Source organism: Chroicocephalus ridibundus, chromosome 1, assembly GCF_963924245.1.
Source record: "Chroicocephalus ridibundus chromosome 1, bChrRid1.1, whole genome shotgun sequence".
Lineage (NCBI taxonomy): Eukaryota > Metazoa > Chordata > Aves > Charadriiformes > Laridae > Chroicocephalus > Chroicocephalus ridibundus.
This window is the reverse complement of record NC_086284.1, coordinates 118173334-118190019: the sequence shown is the minus strand read 5'-3', so window position 1 is coordinate 118190019 and position 16686 is coordinate 118173334. Positions and strand designations below refer to the sequence as shown.

At 47.6% G+C, this 16686-nt stretch overlaps 1 protein-coding gene across 5 annotated transcripts in view; it reads left to right on the top strand.

Annotated features, from left to right (window-relative positions):
* Nucleotides 1-10666: 10666 nt before the first annotated feature.
* The window catches only part of ILDR2 (immunoglobulin like domain containing receptor 2), a 40452-nt gene continuing 34432 nt past the window's right edge, over nt 10667-16686 (top strand). For 2 of the 5 annotated variants that reach the window (XM_063348455.1, XM_063348439.1), the window contains exon 1: nt 10669-11352. In XM_063348455.1, coding sequence (XP_063204525.1) covers nt 11307-11352 — 46 coding nt within the window. In that variant the 5' untranslated portion in view covers nt 10669-11306. Of the gene's footprint in view, nt 11353-16686 lie in introns of all 5 variants that reach the window. The other 3 variants (XM_063348448.1, XM_063348430.1, XM_063348462.1) reach the window with 2 other exon arrangements.

Below are 16686 nucleotides of genomic sequence, written 5' to 3'. Positions count from 1 at the left end.
GGCGGCCTCCCGAGCCTCGCCGAACCTCAACCTCCCCCGCCACGCCACGCCGCGTCGGCGCCGGTGCCCGTCCCGATGAGGGGGCGACCCCCTCCCTTCCTCCCGCGGGGCGGGGCCGGGCACGCGCCCGCCCCCGCCTTTTGGCGGCAAGGGGAGGATAATGGTTACAGCTAACGGCCGCCCGCGTGCCGGTGCCGGTGCCGCCACCTCGGGGCTTAACCGTCACCTCAGGGCGGGCCTTGAGGAGAGCGTGGCAGGGCTGTTCTTTCGGGTTTATTTTTTGCTGCCTTTTATTTATTTATTTATTTATTTTTAATTTAACGTAACGTTGTTTGGGTGCTGAAGGGTAAGAAGCACCCAGTGGGAGCAGCGGCTTGCTCCAAGCTCATGTAGAGGTTCAAAACACACGGCCCCCCAACCGTCACAAAAATGGCGATAGGTAGCAATCTTTCAAAATAAAAGGGTGTCCTGACTTGAGTGACACTGGATGAATTTCTCTTTCAGTAAGTTCTCTTCTGATGCTTGGGAAAACTGCATTTTTAGAAGATGCTAGTGTCTGAATTTGGGATAATATTTACTTTATAGCCAGGTATGGTGTGCGGGTTTCAAGGTTTCGGTGTTTTTGAGCTAGCCAGGTGCAGGGATGAGGAGAAGCAAGACCCAGGCACTTGACCCAAGGATTATTTCATGCCGTGAATGTCACAGTCAATATAAATTAGGAAGTTTGCTGAGGAGTTCTCCCTCTCCCTGCGATCCTGAGAACTCTTGCCCCAGTGCCGGATCCCTGAGCCCTTCCCTTCCTCCTGAAGCTGCAGCGCTCGCAGCGTCCGACATTTGCTGTCCACTGCTGGGAGTGCACAGCTTCCTGCTGGTATAATTGGCTGAGTCTAATCCTTGTGTATTTTATATTGGTATTGGGATCAATACAGCTTCTTTAGTATTACTACTGTTAATTATTTAGTCTTATTGTATTAAATCTGTTTATATTTCAACCCTCAGGTTTCCTTGTTTTTTCCCGCTTCCCCTTCCTGGGGGGGAAAGGAGGAATAATTGCTGTGGGTTCCTCAAACCGTAACAAAGGGCCATACCCCTCTATATCCTCTCAATCTGAATAATGTTATCTACTAAATTCAGTAAAACCCTTACAAAGAGTCACTACATTCCATTTATGCAAATAGATGTGTTCATACTCATAAACAAAGAAAGAAAGGAACAGAAGAAGAGACCAACTGGAATTCCGTACCCAAAATGCATCTACTGGTAGGTGGGACTTCTGAAAAAATTCAGAGATCCTTATTACTGGTTGCAGCTACTCCACCTAGGCCAAACCGGGGATCGCAGCACACCTCACCGTAGGGGGGACAAGGTGTCTGCCCTGCAGCCACCCCCCTTGGCCGCTGGCTCTCCTCTCCTGGAGCAGCCTGGCTCCTGCTGCTGCTGCCTTACAGCCAGCTCCTCCTGAGCTGGCTCTCCGTAAGACAAGATGCACATCACGGTGAAGTGCCTACTCTGATGCTTCCAGCAGCGCTCAAAGCGCTACCAGGACCTGGGGTCCTGGGTGAGAATAGGGGGTGATGGATAATGGAGGTAGGGGGCCCAGGAGATGAGGAGGGGGTGGGGGAAGAGGTGAAGACCTACTTCGGTTAAGAGGCCTGAGTTTGGGTTTGGGATATGTGGTAGAAAAGCGGAGGAGGTGAGAAGGCATGCATGCACTTGGAAAGGCAAACTTGCTTATTAAAAAAATTTTGTGAGCTCATGTTATACAAAACTGAGGCTGCTGTCCAGACCCTCTTTTTTTCTTGTGGTTTTGGGTTGGGTTTTTTTGGGTTTTTTTCCTCTCATCTATCTCGTTGACATAATTGACACTTCCTTCACTGAAAGTTTGCATAGTGAGTCACAGTTCAGATAAGGCTGTAAATAATCTGATCTGCATCATCTTGATGAGCAACATGGGTTGCTTCCCCCCTTAAGCTTTCTATTGATCTCTCGCAAAAATCAGATGATCTTCACTGGCCATAGTAAAAAAAGGAAATTAGCAGGGCAATAACCACAACTGGCTTTAAAACAAAGTTTAATCAATTTACAAAAGGGATTGTGAAATCTGGTTGCCTGCAACGGAGGACCGTACGTTTGACCTGAGACAGGGTTACTGAAGTGGCAGTGTTATCGTAGGCCCTGATTAAATTCCAGCCAGATTTTGCTTGTCTTAGGCATGTGATGTTTCCCACATTCCTCACAGTTCCCCTTGTCTTTTGAGGGATCTCCTTCAGCATGTGGTTGCAGTTCCTGCAGAGCTTGCATAGTGCAGCTGAGCAAGAGCTAGCACGTTGCTTGTCACGCAGCCATTTTCAGTGGAGTTATCCAGACAATCTCAATAAAAGCGAATGGTGTCGCCCTGACTTGGAAGATTCTTTCCAATCCTCTATCCCAGAGTCCTCTTGAATTTACTGTAAACCTAGACATGAGGATAAAAATGGTGATAAAACACCTCCATGCATCTCCAAATCACTGGAAAACTCTGCCTCTTCCCCTCCGCCTAGTTGCTTTTTTCATCTTCCGGTTAGGTAATGCAAGTCTGTTTAGCTCCAAAGGAGATAGCTGTTGTTTAGTCTTAAATCTTTGGCTTAGCTGGAACTGCTGGCAGGTAAGGTCAGATCAGATTGCTCTTGCATCTCATTGGTGGCTGGTTTCTCCGAGGCTTAAAAAATGCTGACGCAGTTTAGTCTTCTGGAGGCTATTCTCTCTTGCTCAAATCTGGTCAAACAGTTTTGTTTTCTGTTTGTTAACCACTTACTGAATTTGCTGTTAAACATACAGGAGGAGTCAATCACATTGTTAAAAATGTGTAAAATAGTGACGTAAACTCAATGCAAACAGGTGAGCATTTTTAAAGTCACTTTCACTGTTGTAGAAAATCATTTATATTCTGGTCTAGTTCCTGATACATTAATGCTAAATCTCAGAGGAGAGACTGCAAGAAATATCTTGTATCTTGTAAACACAAACTTCTGCACAGAGTCTAGTTTTTCAGGCAGAAAGGCGAATATTTACTGTTATATTACTGTAAGAGTTGTTGCTGGGAGTGCATCTGTGCACATTTGTTTTACTTTGCTTCACACCATGTTCTTTTCTCTCGTGTGCAGCTTTGGGACCCACCCTTTAGCAGCCCTTCCTTTTAAAGACATTCAGATAATGCGTGCATCAACTGTTTGAAAAACACAAGGCTCCAGTAATAGCTCTCCTAGGGCTAGAGGTGTGGTTGGAAAATAAAAGTCATAAGCAGCGGAGAGAGAGAAAGGATTTTCTTATGTGGGGTAGGGGGCAGAGAAAAAACAGAGAAAAGATCATCTTCAGAGCACCATATCATCAGTATTCTTCCCCTGGGCCCTGAGGAGAGCCCAGTGCCTCTGAGGGAACTCATCTTTTAACTCTTTGATTGTCTGCTGTTTAATTTAGCTGGCAAAGGAGTTCTCTGGACCATTTATACTGATTTGTAAATAACTTTTGTAGCACTGGGGCCATTCCAGCGGATAAAAGCAAGTGTTGTGCCAGTATTTTTATATTACTCTTTTTTTTTTTTTTTTTTAAAAAAAGCACTTAATTCAATTAAATTACTTAATATGCCAACACTTAACTCCTAGGTACCTGGCCTTGGAAACCCAGCTCCAGAATTAGGGGCCTGTCCTTTCCCATCAATGCATGGAGTTTCTCAGATATCTCAAAATATTTCATTCATTCGGGATTCATGTCTATAATCTTTCCAAGGTATGTCTCACAGTTGTTTGTCGGAAAGAATGAGCAAAGTTATCCTAAAAACCACGACAGCAGTGGCTACATCTGCTGCTACCCTCTTTCCTGCTGGTCTGGGGCTAGAGCACTTTCCCACAAAGTGACATATTTTGGTGTTTATGTTAGAGGAATCAGGCCAGATCCATCAGCCCAAGAGGTGAGGCTGATGCAGCTCCAGGTTCCCAGGTCCAGCTGAAGCGAGGTCAAGCATCTGTTCCCAGGCTAACATGCCAGCTCCTCCTGTGGTTCTGCCATTAGAGATAGACCATCCACTCCCCACTCCTCGGCTCTCAGCGCACATCGCCTTCTCACCAGCTAGTCCAGCTTGATCGTTGCTAACACTGATACACTCACTCGCATGCTTTCTCCCCGCAGCACCACTGACATAAGGGCTTCTGACCCCTGTTCCACTCTAGTGGACAGCACTTCTTGTCACTCACTTGGGTCTCTCCAGCCACTGGCACCCAGGCACACAGTGCTTGCGGTTCCAGCCCAGTTTCTGGCACCCACACCCTCACTCACTCCAGTTTCTGGTCCCATGGACACATGGGAGCCCCTATGACCTGCAGTCCCGCTCCAGTTCCTGGCACTTAAGTTGACACTCCTATCTCTCCAGTTTTTGTCATCCAGGCACACAGGCTCTCCAGCCCATGGCTTGACTACAGACTGGCACTCACACACCCATACACACGCATACACTGAAAATAGAGAGTCCTTCACTCATAGAGAGTTATAAAGGAATGTAATAAGATAGGAACGGGCTGTGCTGAGCAGGTGCAAGGCATGGCAGACAAGCATCCAGCAAACTTTTCACACACAACTGTCCCTTTCCCACTCTTGTTCCTTCCCAAATCACCCAGATCCCTCCTTTTCTTTGCCTCTGATTCCTCCCCTAAGCATCCCATAAGAAGTCCTGTCCAATCCCAAAATACACTTCCCCTGCATCCCATAATGTGTCCTATATCCACAGGCTGCAAGCCACCTCAGTACTAAAGTTGCTGTGGCGTTGAGTCATCTTGATGGACTTCATGCCTGCACCCTGGGGCTGAGGCTTTCCTGGGACAGCCCTGGGAGGGGCCTGAGCAAGTTTTCCCTTCCTCTGTGTTGTTAATTTGGGTTCCCATCTGCCATTGTGTCCCTGTGCCCCTCTGGACTTACGGAGGTGGGCCTTTGATGGGCTGATGGCTCCCAGTGATGGGTGTGGGAGGAGCCAGGGCAGGGTAGTGCATTTGGGCTGCCTGCATGCCATTGTCTCTCCGCACTCCTTTGTGGGTGTGTAGACAGGATTTTATCACATAATCTCAAAATTGATGCATTTCTCAGCCTGGTTATGGAGGTTTTAAACCTCCGTTTTCCCTGGAGAGAGATACAAAGTGGGAACTTCGCCTTTACAGTCCAGTAGTAATTATTGTTTTATATGTAATGCATAAACATTTCAGCGATCAGAACCTGCAGGCTTCCCCTTCCCTAGGTGAATGATTTAACCAGTAAGCTATAGCCATCAGCTTTCTCTTGGTCTCACTCCTTTTGACCTAATGAATCTTGGGCTTCTTTCTGAACAGTGACCCAACTGTTAAAGGAGTGGAGAGTGCCTTTCATCGCAGCTGTATGATTAAGGATGTAACTTTGAACACCTAGGAGTCTAGAGGCCTTTTTTCAAAAGGTAAGCCATATCCCCCACACCTTGTTCCCTTGCCTGCTTTTGCAGAGCTTTGCTGAGCGTGACACATATTCTGAATGTCCTGGATCAGACCTCACAGGTGATATCAGCATTTTTCTTCCAGGTTTCTGGGGGAACTCAAGGGAGAGCTGATATGCTTCTGTCTGCTCTTCAGAAATATTAGAGTTTGTGCTGGGAGTTGCAGTGCAGCAGGTGATGGCATTGTGGGATGCATGGGACTTGCTGGGCGAGTGCTGTAACCCTGATGACCAGCACCTCCCAGAACCACTAAACCTGTTATAAGGTATGTGGCAACCAGCTGCCCATGTGTGGTACAGCTGCATCTCCACAATGCCATAAATTTCAAATATCTTTAATGCTATGGCTCCAGCGAAACCACCACATTGTTCTAGTGTCCTGGACAAATACCAGGAATCCTTAATATCTGATAAGACTAGGTTTTCAGGTGGAAAACAGAGCAACAGGGTGCAACAACCCAGATGTATGTAAGCCTTAGCTTGGGTGCCCGTTAGACATCTATGTGCTCAGGATTATCTGTGCACGCAGAGAAGGGAAATTGTAAATGTGTAGTCAACTTTGACAGTACATGTGTGCTTTCAGTCTAAAGCTGCTGCTGAATGAGGGGTTCTTAGATTGCAGTTCTAAATGTTAGGTACCAAAAATTTTCCGAAGTCTTGTTTTGGATCGGGCCCTGAGTAGGATAACCTGGGTAATTATAGACCTGTCAGACTGACAGGGATCCCAGGCAAAACAATAGAATCACTGATACAGGAGTTGCTTCAATAATGAATTAAAGAAAAGTAATGTAATTAATGCCAATCAACATGGGTTTGCAGAAAATAGATTCTGTCACATTGGTTTGTAATTACATCAAAAAGATATTAAGTGTGGTTACTAAAGGTAATGGATTCAGACACGTGAGGCATGTGACTTGACCACACAACACTAAATCAAGGAAACGCAATGATACAGAGACTATCCAGTCCCCAGTTAAAACACTAGCTTAGAATGTCTCAAAATGTAATTTTAAATGAAGAATTGTAATTGTACATTTTCAGCAAGATCTTTCTCTATGTCATTTCTTGGCTGCGTACTTCTAAGTATTTGTTGGTACCTTTGAAGGAAACACAGTCATCACAGATACTTGCAACTGATACGAAGATTGAGGGCATAGTTAATAACGTAGGTGATAGAGTGGGATATCCACCAAAGAGGAGCTCCCCATGTGATGCTATGTCAAAAGGACTAACAGCATGATCCCAGGAAGGATAGACAAAGAAATATTAAGCAGGAGTGATGATGCTGTAGTACTTCTGCTTTCATGCTTTTAGCAGCTGTGCCTGGGATGCTCTCTCCAGATCTGATGTTAGCTCAAGAATATAGCAAAATAAGAGTCTGTTGAACTTCCAAAGAAGGGTGCTTTGATCATAGTCTGTCATTACCTCTGTTCAGAAATGCCTTAAGAAGGCACTCCCATCTAGCTTAGCAGTACTAGAAGTTGGAGTTAGATGAAATTAGGGGCAGGGTGAGGACCCTTCCAACCCAAAGTATTCTGTGATTCTTTTTCTAACAGATGCGCTGTGGTTCAAACAGGGTGTAGTGTTGGCAAAGTGATGTGGCTTATTTTATTAAGAAAACTGGATTAGACAATCACAGAAGTCCAATTTGTGAACTCCAGCTCCCTGAAGGTATTCATGCTGCCCAAAATTTCTCTTCAGCCAAAACCGTAGAGGGTTTAACAACTCATTATCTTCTTGGTTATCTGTAAGATATGCAAGCAGAGTTTGTCTCAGTCCTGTTCTGTGTATTTTTGCACATAGTGACACACAAAAGATTGTGAACTGGGATGATTCACTTATGATCATGCATCTATATAATAACTTCACAAAACATTATCACTGCTATGCACTTAGTGTTTTATTTAAATGAAAATTTCAGGTTCCCTCTGAAAGCATAGCAAATATACGCTATGATTTTTGGTGTCTAAAGAAGAATCGGGAGCAGCATGGGAAATGTATACAGAGGAGTGAATACTGTAGAAAGACGCTGTTCTCTTGGGTTTTTTCTGATGCTCCATTTATATACAGAACTCAAGGTTCATTGAAATAAGAAAGTCAAATTTCTCCATTAAATATTCTAAACATTTGTTGGTACAAACATCATGGTTAAGAACAAAAGCAGTTTGTATATCCGTATCATCCACTCCTGACATAAAAATTCTGTATTATTATACTATCAAATGTAGCCAGGCAGCTCAGAAAAAACAACGTATACAGAGAGTGCATATATTTCAGCAATGTCTTGCTGTGAAGCTATCAACGATTAATAAGAGATTCCGGTGTAACAAAGCAAACAATGAGAAGTTTTAGTTAGCAGCTATTCTGAAGAGACTCACTAAACACTATGAATCGATGATGTGTCACCTAATAAATAGCTTCTGTAATGTGCTGGTCTCAGTACTAAATCAAGAGAGCAGTGTCGAATGGCTGAATCTAGTATGACATCCCAGAAAGCTGTTGAAATCACTGTTTCTATGGAAATTTCTACAAGGGAAATCCAAGGGGCTGAATGGATGTGCAAAAGTAGGCGTGAAGAGAAGTATTTTCATGCAGCATGGTGGGTTTTCAGGCATGTTCCTGAGATAGGTCATTCTGAGTGAGGTGCTGGTATAAATCATTCCAGATGCCAGTAACTTAAAAAGCTGATTCCGCTTATCAACAGAGGAAATGACCACAAAAGACTGGTACTGTGAGATGAAAGGAGGCAGAGGGGAAGAGGTAGTTGTCAAGAGAAGAGCCAGCAGCTGCTACGGCATGAGTAAAAAGTGAGTTTGTTTGCTTCCCTATTGTTCAACTGAATTTGTTCATGATCCCATTGCTTAGAGGAGAATAGTTCCAGATAGAGTCATGGAATCATTTATATCAAACAGTGTCGTACTCTTCTGATTCAGTCCGGGGGTAAATTATTCAGGACAGGTATGGGGAATCTGGTCATCTAGTATCAAGGTTGTCAAGTGACTGAGGGAGATGAAAGTTGAAGCCTACTGGTATGACGTTTTACAGGGGACAGAGAATCCCTGCTGGGCTGTGGCTTGAAGCGATCTGGCTAATTGCATAGGAATTTACCCACTGTTTGAAGGTGAAACTCGGCTAACTGGAGTCATGCAACTTACTGTCTCCAAGTACTGGCTACAAGGAAAGACAACATCCCAACATTAACGATTAAGCCCGCTCAGATGTTGCAACACTCAGATCAAAGGTCTACAGAGATCTGGAACATCTATTCAGGGCTCGGGCATCCATCATACGTGCATATATACAAACGACAGCTCACATTAAGTGAAAAAGAACCGTACAGTGAGTTTGAGTGTATGAAAATTTCAAAGCAGCTATAAATCCAACGTTACATGCAAAACAATGGTGCTTCCTCGTATTGAAAATCTTTCCTTCCTTTGTTGTGAGTCAAAAGTTTAGCAAATCTGACGTATGCCAAATTTATTTGCAAAAGCTGGAGTAGATAAAAAAAAAAGGAAAAACTAGGAGCAGCTAACAATAGTGACGCATAGGGGATTTTATTGCTCCCAATGTTAAACATAGGAGATAATATCAACATTGTCGCAGGAAACTCTGGATCAGAATCCTGGCCAATTAAGTTATAGAAAGGCAAGGCACCAGGATTTCACTTGAAATTTTGAGGGTTATCAGGAAAAAATGGTTAAGGCGGGGAGAGAAAAAATAGCTTTATGTTCACCTTTTAGGAGCCTTAATTCAGCCCATACAAACCTTCATGGATTATATCCTATATTATATCCTAACGAGAGTTTCTACTTTGCCTTCCACCTGCAAGTATGCACAAAGGCAGTGGGGTGTCAGATCACCATGTGCTAAAGAACAGCACTGTGCGCTGCTGCGTATGTACGTTATTTAGCATAACAGGGTCTTAATTTTTAATAGTGGCTTTTAGCTAGTACTGCGAAACAGTTAAATTCGTGATGCCTCAGGTGAGGGGAACATCAGGACACTGATTGGGGTGGGTGTGTATTTTTTTTTTAATGAGCAATGTTGAATAAAAATAAACTTCTATGTGAGAAGTATTTTTAAATAACATTGAACAGCTCCGAATAAAACACTTAAAAACAGACTAGCTGCCTAGGGATTGTCTCCTTGCTTAATTCCACTTTAACTATATTAAAAGGGGACTACAACTGTTCAAAAACAACCAAAATGTTTCAACACATCTTTTATCACAGCAAACATGCTGTTTTGCTTTTTCACTCAGAAATTATTGATCTGTTTTTATTCACGCTTCTGAAAAAAGCTTATCTTGCCTGGATAGAAGTTTAGTTTAGTCTGAAAGGCAAAATTATGAGGAATCTACAAGCAATTGGAAAACACTCGCTAGAATGCAAATGGTTTGTCCAGCTTTATGGCAGGCATCCCTGTGCACCCTGCCTTCCGCAGCAGGACACACCTAGCCTGCTCCCTTCTGGGCCCCAACTTGGTGTTAGAAAATCAGAATATTTTTATGTTCTTTGCCAGATTCCAGATGAGAAGCTGCAGACTACTCCCATCTCCCACATGGATCACCGACATCTGCAGAATCTAAACTTTGGTTACGAATACCAGCCAAGCCCCTGAAAGGAAAACGCCCGAAGATGAGCAACACACAAAGGGAAGCTCTGCTGGGTGCTGCAAATGGTGAGTGCTGTCGTGGAAGGTGCTTCTCTCTGGTGCTGAGCCACCAAAGAACGTGTGCCGCTATTTAGCCCAGCTCTAGGCCCCTGAATAATCCCGCTGATTTATTGCGCTCTCACAGAAAGTTCAGAAGTTTTAAGTACAGTACGTACGTATACATGTGGGTCCCCTCTGCCCAGGACCGCTTAATTTCAGAGTAACATCCATCTTTTTAAAAGTCATCTTCTTCTAGCAGTATTTCTAGTTGTCTCTCCCTTCTCCCCAGAAGAAACTTACGCCCCCTTCCAATATCTTGTTGGCATGAAAACTTAACACCCCACAACTCAGATGTCCACCGTTAACAGCCAGAACACCACCTCCTCATCAAAAATTGTATCCTCTCTTCATCTAAAATCACAGTAATTAGTCACAGTGCCCATGCTGGAAGTGGAAACCCCAGGGAAATTCAGAATTGGAACAGTCTACTTTCGTTTCCCAAGGCATACATCTGGTTAACTGGGGGAGGGTAGGTGCTCGGGGTGGACATTTTTAAGAGCTTACTGGAGAAGTTGTAAGCCGGGACGGGGCCAGCGCAGCGGCCGCCGCACACCCGGCGGGGGGAGCCGGGGGCTGCGCGTCGCTCCGGCCTCGGCGGCTGAAGAAGTCGCAGAGAAACGTGCCGGAGTGGCCGCAGGCCGGGAAAAGCTCCGGCAACCCCCCGGCAGCACCTGGCAACCGAAACGCGCCTCTGCCCGCAACTGGGGGGGAACAGTTTCGGGAAGCCGCGTCTCCCCCCACGCCGACCCCTGCTCGGCGCCCTCCGGCCCCAGCCCCGCCGCCGCGCCGTCCCCGCCTGCCGCCGCGCCCGGACCAGCCGCGGGGGCGGCCCTGCGAGGCGCTTCTTCCCCCCCAACCCCGGCCGCCGCGGGAGCCGGCAGCCGGTGGCGGGGGAGGAGCGGAGGGAAGCGGAGCCACACGGCACGGCCCCTCGCCGCCAGCCCGGCCGGCTCCGCGGGGAGGCGGCTGCTGGAGGGGGCTGCGGGCGCGCCGGGCGGGGCCGCCCCCGGGGCCTCTCCCGCCGCCCCGCGGCATGGTCGCGCCCCCCGCCCCGCCGCGCCCCCGCCTGCCGGTCGCTCGCCAGCGCTGCCGGGGACAGCGGGAAGATGGATGGGCACGTCCTGGGCTGGATCGTCCTCCTGTGGCTCGCAGGTAGGGCCGCCGGTTGCCGGGGGAGGTGGGGGGGGGGGGGGGACGGGGGGATACACGGGCGTCCCGGCGTCCCCGACGTGCCTGTGCCTGTGCCGTGCCGTGCCCGACAGGCTTTACCTCTTTCTTTAGGGCAAAAACGGGGGGTTTGGGGAAATGCCCCGACAGGCTGCGGGAGGGCAGCTGCGGAGGGAGCCAGCCTGCGGTGGGGGGGGGGTTTCGGGGGCGTCCCGCGGTGCAGTTTGCGGAGACTTCGTGGAGAGGGCTTGGTCCCGCTGGGGATGGGGCGAGGCAGCCGGCGCCTTCTGCCTGCCCGGGCCCGGCCGGGGGGACATGTCCGAGGGGCCCCCGGCCCTTCTGTCCGCGGAGTGCGCTTGAGCCCCCCCGGACCGAGGAGGGGAGAGAAGCGCTCTTGTCGCGGGGAAGGTGGGAGCCGGCCCGGGGAGGCAGCAGGAGCGCGGGGGGCGGGGGGCGGCGTGTCCTTGGGCGCGATGCAGGGGGGATGGCGACAGTGCTCGGCTCCCCCCGCCCGCCCACGCCGGACTGGGAACAATTGCAGGAACTTCTCCTTTCCCGGTGTCCTGGCCGCATACGCCGTCTAACGGAGATGTAAGAGGAGGGGGCTGCCCTGCTTCTGCCCCGGCTTTCAGTGGGGCAGGATCCGGCCTTCCCGGTGATGGTGCTGCTGTGCCCGGGCTTTTGTGAGGGCAGGACGGGACTGCCTCCCCCAGCGCAGCTCGCCAACCACCCGGGAGCCCGGCCGGCTCCCAAAGAGGTCGGGCAAGCCCTCCCAAAGCGAGGGGGAGGGGAGCCGGAGGGGAGAGTAGAGAGGGTTCTGCCATGGGGAGAGCGCAGGGGGAACTGGCTGAAAGGGGCTGGGTGTGAGAGCCGGACAGCGAGGAAGAGGAGAGGATAGGGATTACAGCCAAATAAGAGCGGCAGGGCAGCCGGGAATCAGGGAGAAAGAGGGAGCCCTGTCAGGTCAGCGGCCGGATCTGCCTCCTCTCTGAGCCGGTGCAGCAGCCAGGCACAGGCAGGAGCAGGAGGCTTTAGGAGAAGCTGCAGCAGGCTGACTTAGCCAGGCAGGCTGGTTCCAGGCTGAAAGAAGAAATAGACACTCTTAGATTAAGTGGCATGTATTTCCCACTACCACCAATGTATCCCACAAAAAAAGACCTCAGGCTCTTCCCTCTTCCTATTCAGATTTAGGATTCACAAGCAGTAAATTCGGCTTTTAGTCATAACACCTCTCTCCCACCACCCACCCACCCCTTTCCTTGCTTTTTCACTCTGAGTCATCTTCAACACCGGTGTCTGCCTACTGCTCCCTTCCAGGGTTTCACGGCCTCATCTGGGGCTTCAGCAGCTTCGAGCTCATCCTCCTTCCTTGCCGCTCTCCCTGCCTCCCTCCCTGCCATTTGGCTGCTTCCGAACATATCCCGCTTCACTGCGTTGGTCTGGAGTGCCAGCATATCCACAACTACTGCTCCTTTCCTACTAGCCATGGTAGTGTGCTGATAAATAGCATCCAGGGACTGGTAAAGGAGTACAGGGTGTAGATAAACATGACATTACATTCCTCCCTCTTTTTAACGAGCTTCTTTATCTGGACATGTCTGGCTAGATCAGGACTTTTCCATCAAGCTAAAAGGCTGGGCTGTTGACACCTTTCTCCCTCCATTAAAGGTAGTTCATGATTATTGGCAGCGATTGCTGTCTGGAGCATGCAAGGTCTATGCAGAGAGAGAGAGATACCACTGCAGTAGGAAGACCTTCCAGTCTCCTCTAGTCCTGGGCTTTTGAGACAGGACTGCCTGCCACTGGTGCTGTCGACCGCCGGCAGGCAAAGGCTTCCGGCAGGCAACAGGTTATCCGTAGCCGTGTGCTGAGAGATGGAGGCAGCCGGTGTCAGCTTGCTCCCCTCCAGCCTCACAGCGATGGAGCAGGCGGTGCTGTCCTTTTTCATGCCTGAGAGAATGCAAAGGTGTGTGTGTGTGAGTGTAAGCGTGTATGTGTGTGCACAGAAAAGGGAGAGAGGCTAGCAAACATGGATTCAAAATTTTCCTTTCCCCAGTGGCTGTGCAAAGGAATGAAAAGTCTGTATCAAGGTAAGGAGCCCTGATCCAGCCAGAGTGGTACACTCCACTCTGGGAAAGAGAGGTGGGGGTTGGGAGGTGGAGGGGCCAGGGTGAGAGACAGAGTGCAGGATGGGGAGGAAGCAGGGAGACAAAAGGGAGCAAGAAAGAGAGAGAGGCTCTCACCCCCTTCTCTCCCCTCCTCCCTCCTCGAGGTGGGCTGAGAAATTTCTAATCAGCGCTCACAGTTCCTTTCCTCCCAGCAATAATTCTTCTCTGTCCTTTGTTTGTCTTTCATTTTTGGCTCTTGCATTTATGTTTTGTTTGGTTTTGTGCATTGTGACTTCTTACTGCAATTTCAAAAAAATCCTGTGTAAGGTACAGTGGATTTGGTTTGGCGTCTCTTCCTCCTGCCCTGCTCTCCCACGTGCCTAAAGCTAGTGTTTTAATAACAACAGCAAAAGGATGAAGAGCAGGTCATCCTTTATTCCTTCCTGTGAAGTGACATGGGTTACGATGTGTGTGGGACTGTGTTCTTCTCATTCTAGAAAAAGAAAGTACAGTTTGTCAAGTATCCTTCTGTAAAGCTGGTGCTTGTAAACTACCAAGCACAGCTTGATTCTGGAGTGAATCCTTGCCTCATGTTTACCATTATTCTTATTAATGCTGTAATTCCTATGCATTTAAAACTAGAGAGAAGTGTTGCACTGGCGACTGAACTCCAGTTTCACCTACAGAACAAGCAGAGCAAATTTTTTTCTGCCTCATGACTGAGGCTGAGCTTGGAAAGGTTACAGTTAGAAGACTGTCCACGTTAAAATGTAATCTTCTTTCCCTGTTAAGTATTTTTTCACAAATAATTTAGAACTCAGTACCTGTTTACTTGCCCTATGCGGAAGAGCCACTGCGATGCAATGGTATAGTACAAAGGCGGGTAGATTTACTACCTCTGATTTCCCAGCCACAGTTCAGGAGAGGAGGCAGAGGGGGCATGCTGGAGCACAGTTGTGCTTTGCTGTTTCCTGGCCAACTGAGCACACTTCTTGGGAAGGCAGGGAAAAGGATGGGCTGTTTTATCTGCCTTGATTTAAAGTATTCATCTGACTTCCCTTGACTGGCTGCACATAGCATAAGTCTAGCGTAACTGGGAAGAAATCTCACATTTTTCTTGCTTCTTGTTCCTGTGAGATCACCTTGAGTGGGACTGTCACCAGTGGAAATTCCAATGCCATCCGAAGGACAGGTGTTACGGCTTAGTGTTACAAGGCTTGGAGAGACTCTTCCCTTTTCTTTGTTCTCAGGCTTCTGGTGGTGACTGATTGCTGAATTCACAATTCTGGGAATTATTTCTGGGATGCTGAACTAAGACTGTAAACTAGGAGCCGTTTGACAATTGTAACAGCTTTCGGACAGTAATAAGGCAGGGTGGATTTGGTGGGCAAAGCTGAGATAATTCACCTGAAAACACTGAGGGGGACTTTTGTGAATGTGTGAAAGGAGCAGGTCGTAAGAGAGTGTTATGAGCACAGGGAAGCTGCTAAAGAGAGACTGGTACCTAGGAAAACCCATGAAATGTCCTGAGCTCTTGTGAAAGCCCTTACACAGTCCTTGCCATTTCAGGGCTGTGTACTTCCCTAGAGAAGTCAGGAGCATGGGCTGCCTGGGGGACAGCATCACAGAGAAAGGGGAAGAGCAAGGAATGTTCCAATGATTACCGCAGCCAGTTTGCAGAGTCTGGGTGCTGTGTCTTACATGGAATGTGTTTGTACTGAGGTTCTGTGCTGTGAGTGCTGGGTGTGCAAAGCCATGCTTTTCTCTGACTGCTCTGGTTTTGCCCTGTTCCAGATTAAGCAGTTAGGGAGCTGAAATTCTCAGTTTTGCTACAGAGCTGTAAAAAGTGGTACCATGCTTTCACCTCAGCTGCAGCTGACCTGTTTAGGCATTTGTTTCTTGTTGGCTGAAAAAGTTGACAATTGGTGGCCATGGAGCTACCAACACAACTCTGGTAGGAACCAGACCAAGACATCCATTTCCTTTCCCAACACAACCTGATGGTGGTGGCTTTTGCTGATTAATTGCATGGATTGGATTTAGTCCAGCATGAGTAGGCAAGAATTTGCACAACACAATCTCGATGATCCCACTGGCTCTCCATTCACCTGTTTATACATCTGTTTATCATCTCTGACTTTTCAGTCTCAAAGACCAGTTCTTGTACTTCCCGATTCAGGCTCGATCCACATTTGAAAGTGTGGATGGTGTGCCTGTATTCATCATTGTGGGAAAGAACACTTTTAATTGATGCACAGTAGCCAAGGCACAAAAAAGAAAGATACAGCATCCTTTTGCCCAGCAGTTTATTTTGTTTGGGGAAGTGATATAAGGTACCCTAGCAGCACTGTCTCTTACCAATAAATGTATGCTTTTCTGCCAACGCCCTTGGGTATAGTCTAGGAGTAGTTTTCCTGAGGTGCCTGGTTCAGGACCCAAGGACTTCTGTTCTGTGTACACAACTGCCACTCCTATCAATAGCGGTGCATAAAATTGGGGGATGTAATTTTTGTAGTTTCATATCATCAGCTGTACTGCCTGAGGCAAGTGGTAGTGTGAGCCAAATAATTGCAAAGAAAGAGATGTGATGCATGCACAGATAGGGAGACCCACGCTGACCTGAAGAATAATGTGAGCTGCCTTCTCTTGGACTCAGCTCTTATCTGATGTGTCAGAAGGATGCAGTCCGAGACCTATTACACTGAACTACAGTATTTGGCTTTGCCATTACTTACAGGGATTCGTGCTTCAGATCAACTTTATTCTAATTAGATGGTCTTTAAGGTCCCTTCCAACCCAAATCATTCTGTGATTCTATTCGTAAAGGCTAACTTAAGGCTGTGTAGTGAAGCTAATCTTGCTGGGATTCATCTAGCTTCAGGGGAGCATAGGCTTCTCCAGAGGGCAACTGAAAAGCAAGAATCTAAGTTATCACCTCTCAATTACCTTCTCCCTTACGCATGGAAGGCGCTTACGAAGATCAGGCTCACAAGGCTCAAATGCGCCCTTACAAATATCCCCCTCTGTAATCACTTCCTGGAATTTTCTTTAATCACCACTAAAATGTATTAGTGATAGCTTGTGTGTAATGTCGATTATATAGTTGAATGCATAATCTGAGGATAGTTCAGGAAAAGAATCAGAGAAAGGAGACAAATACACATTGCCAATGAGAAACAGACAAAACCCATACAATTATATTTCTGAAGTA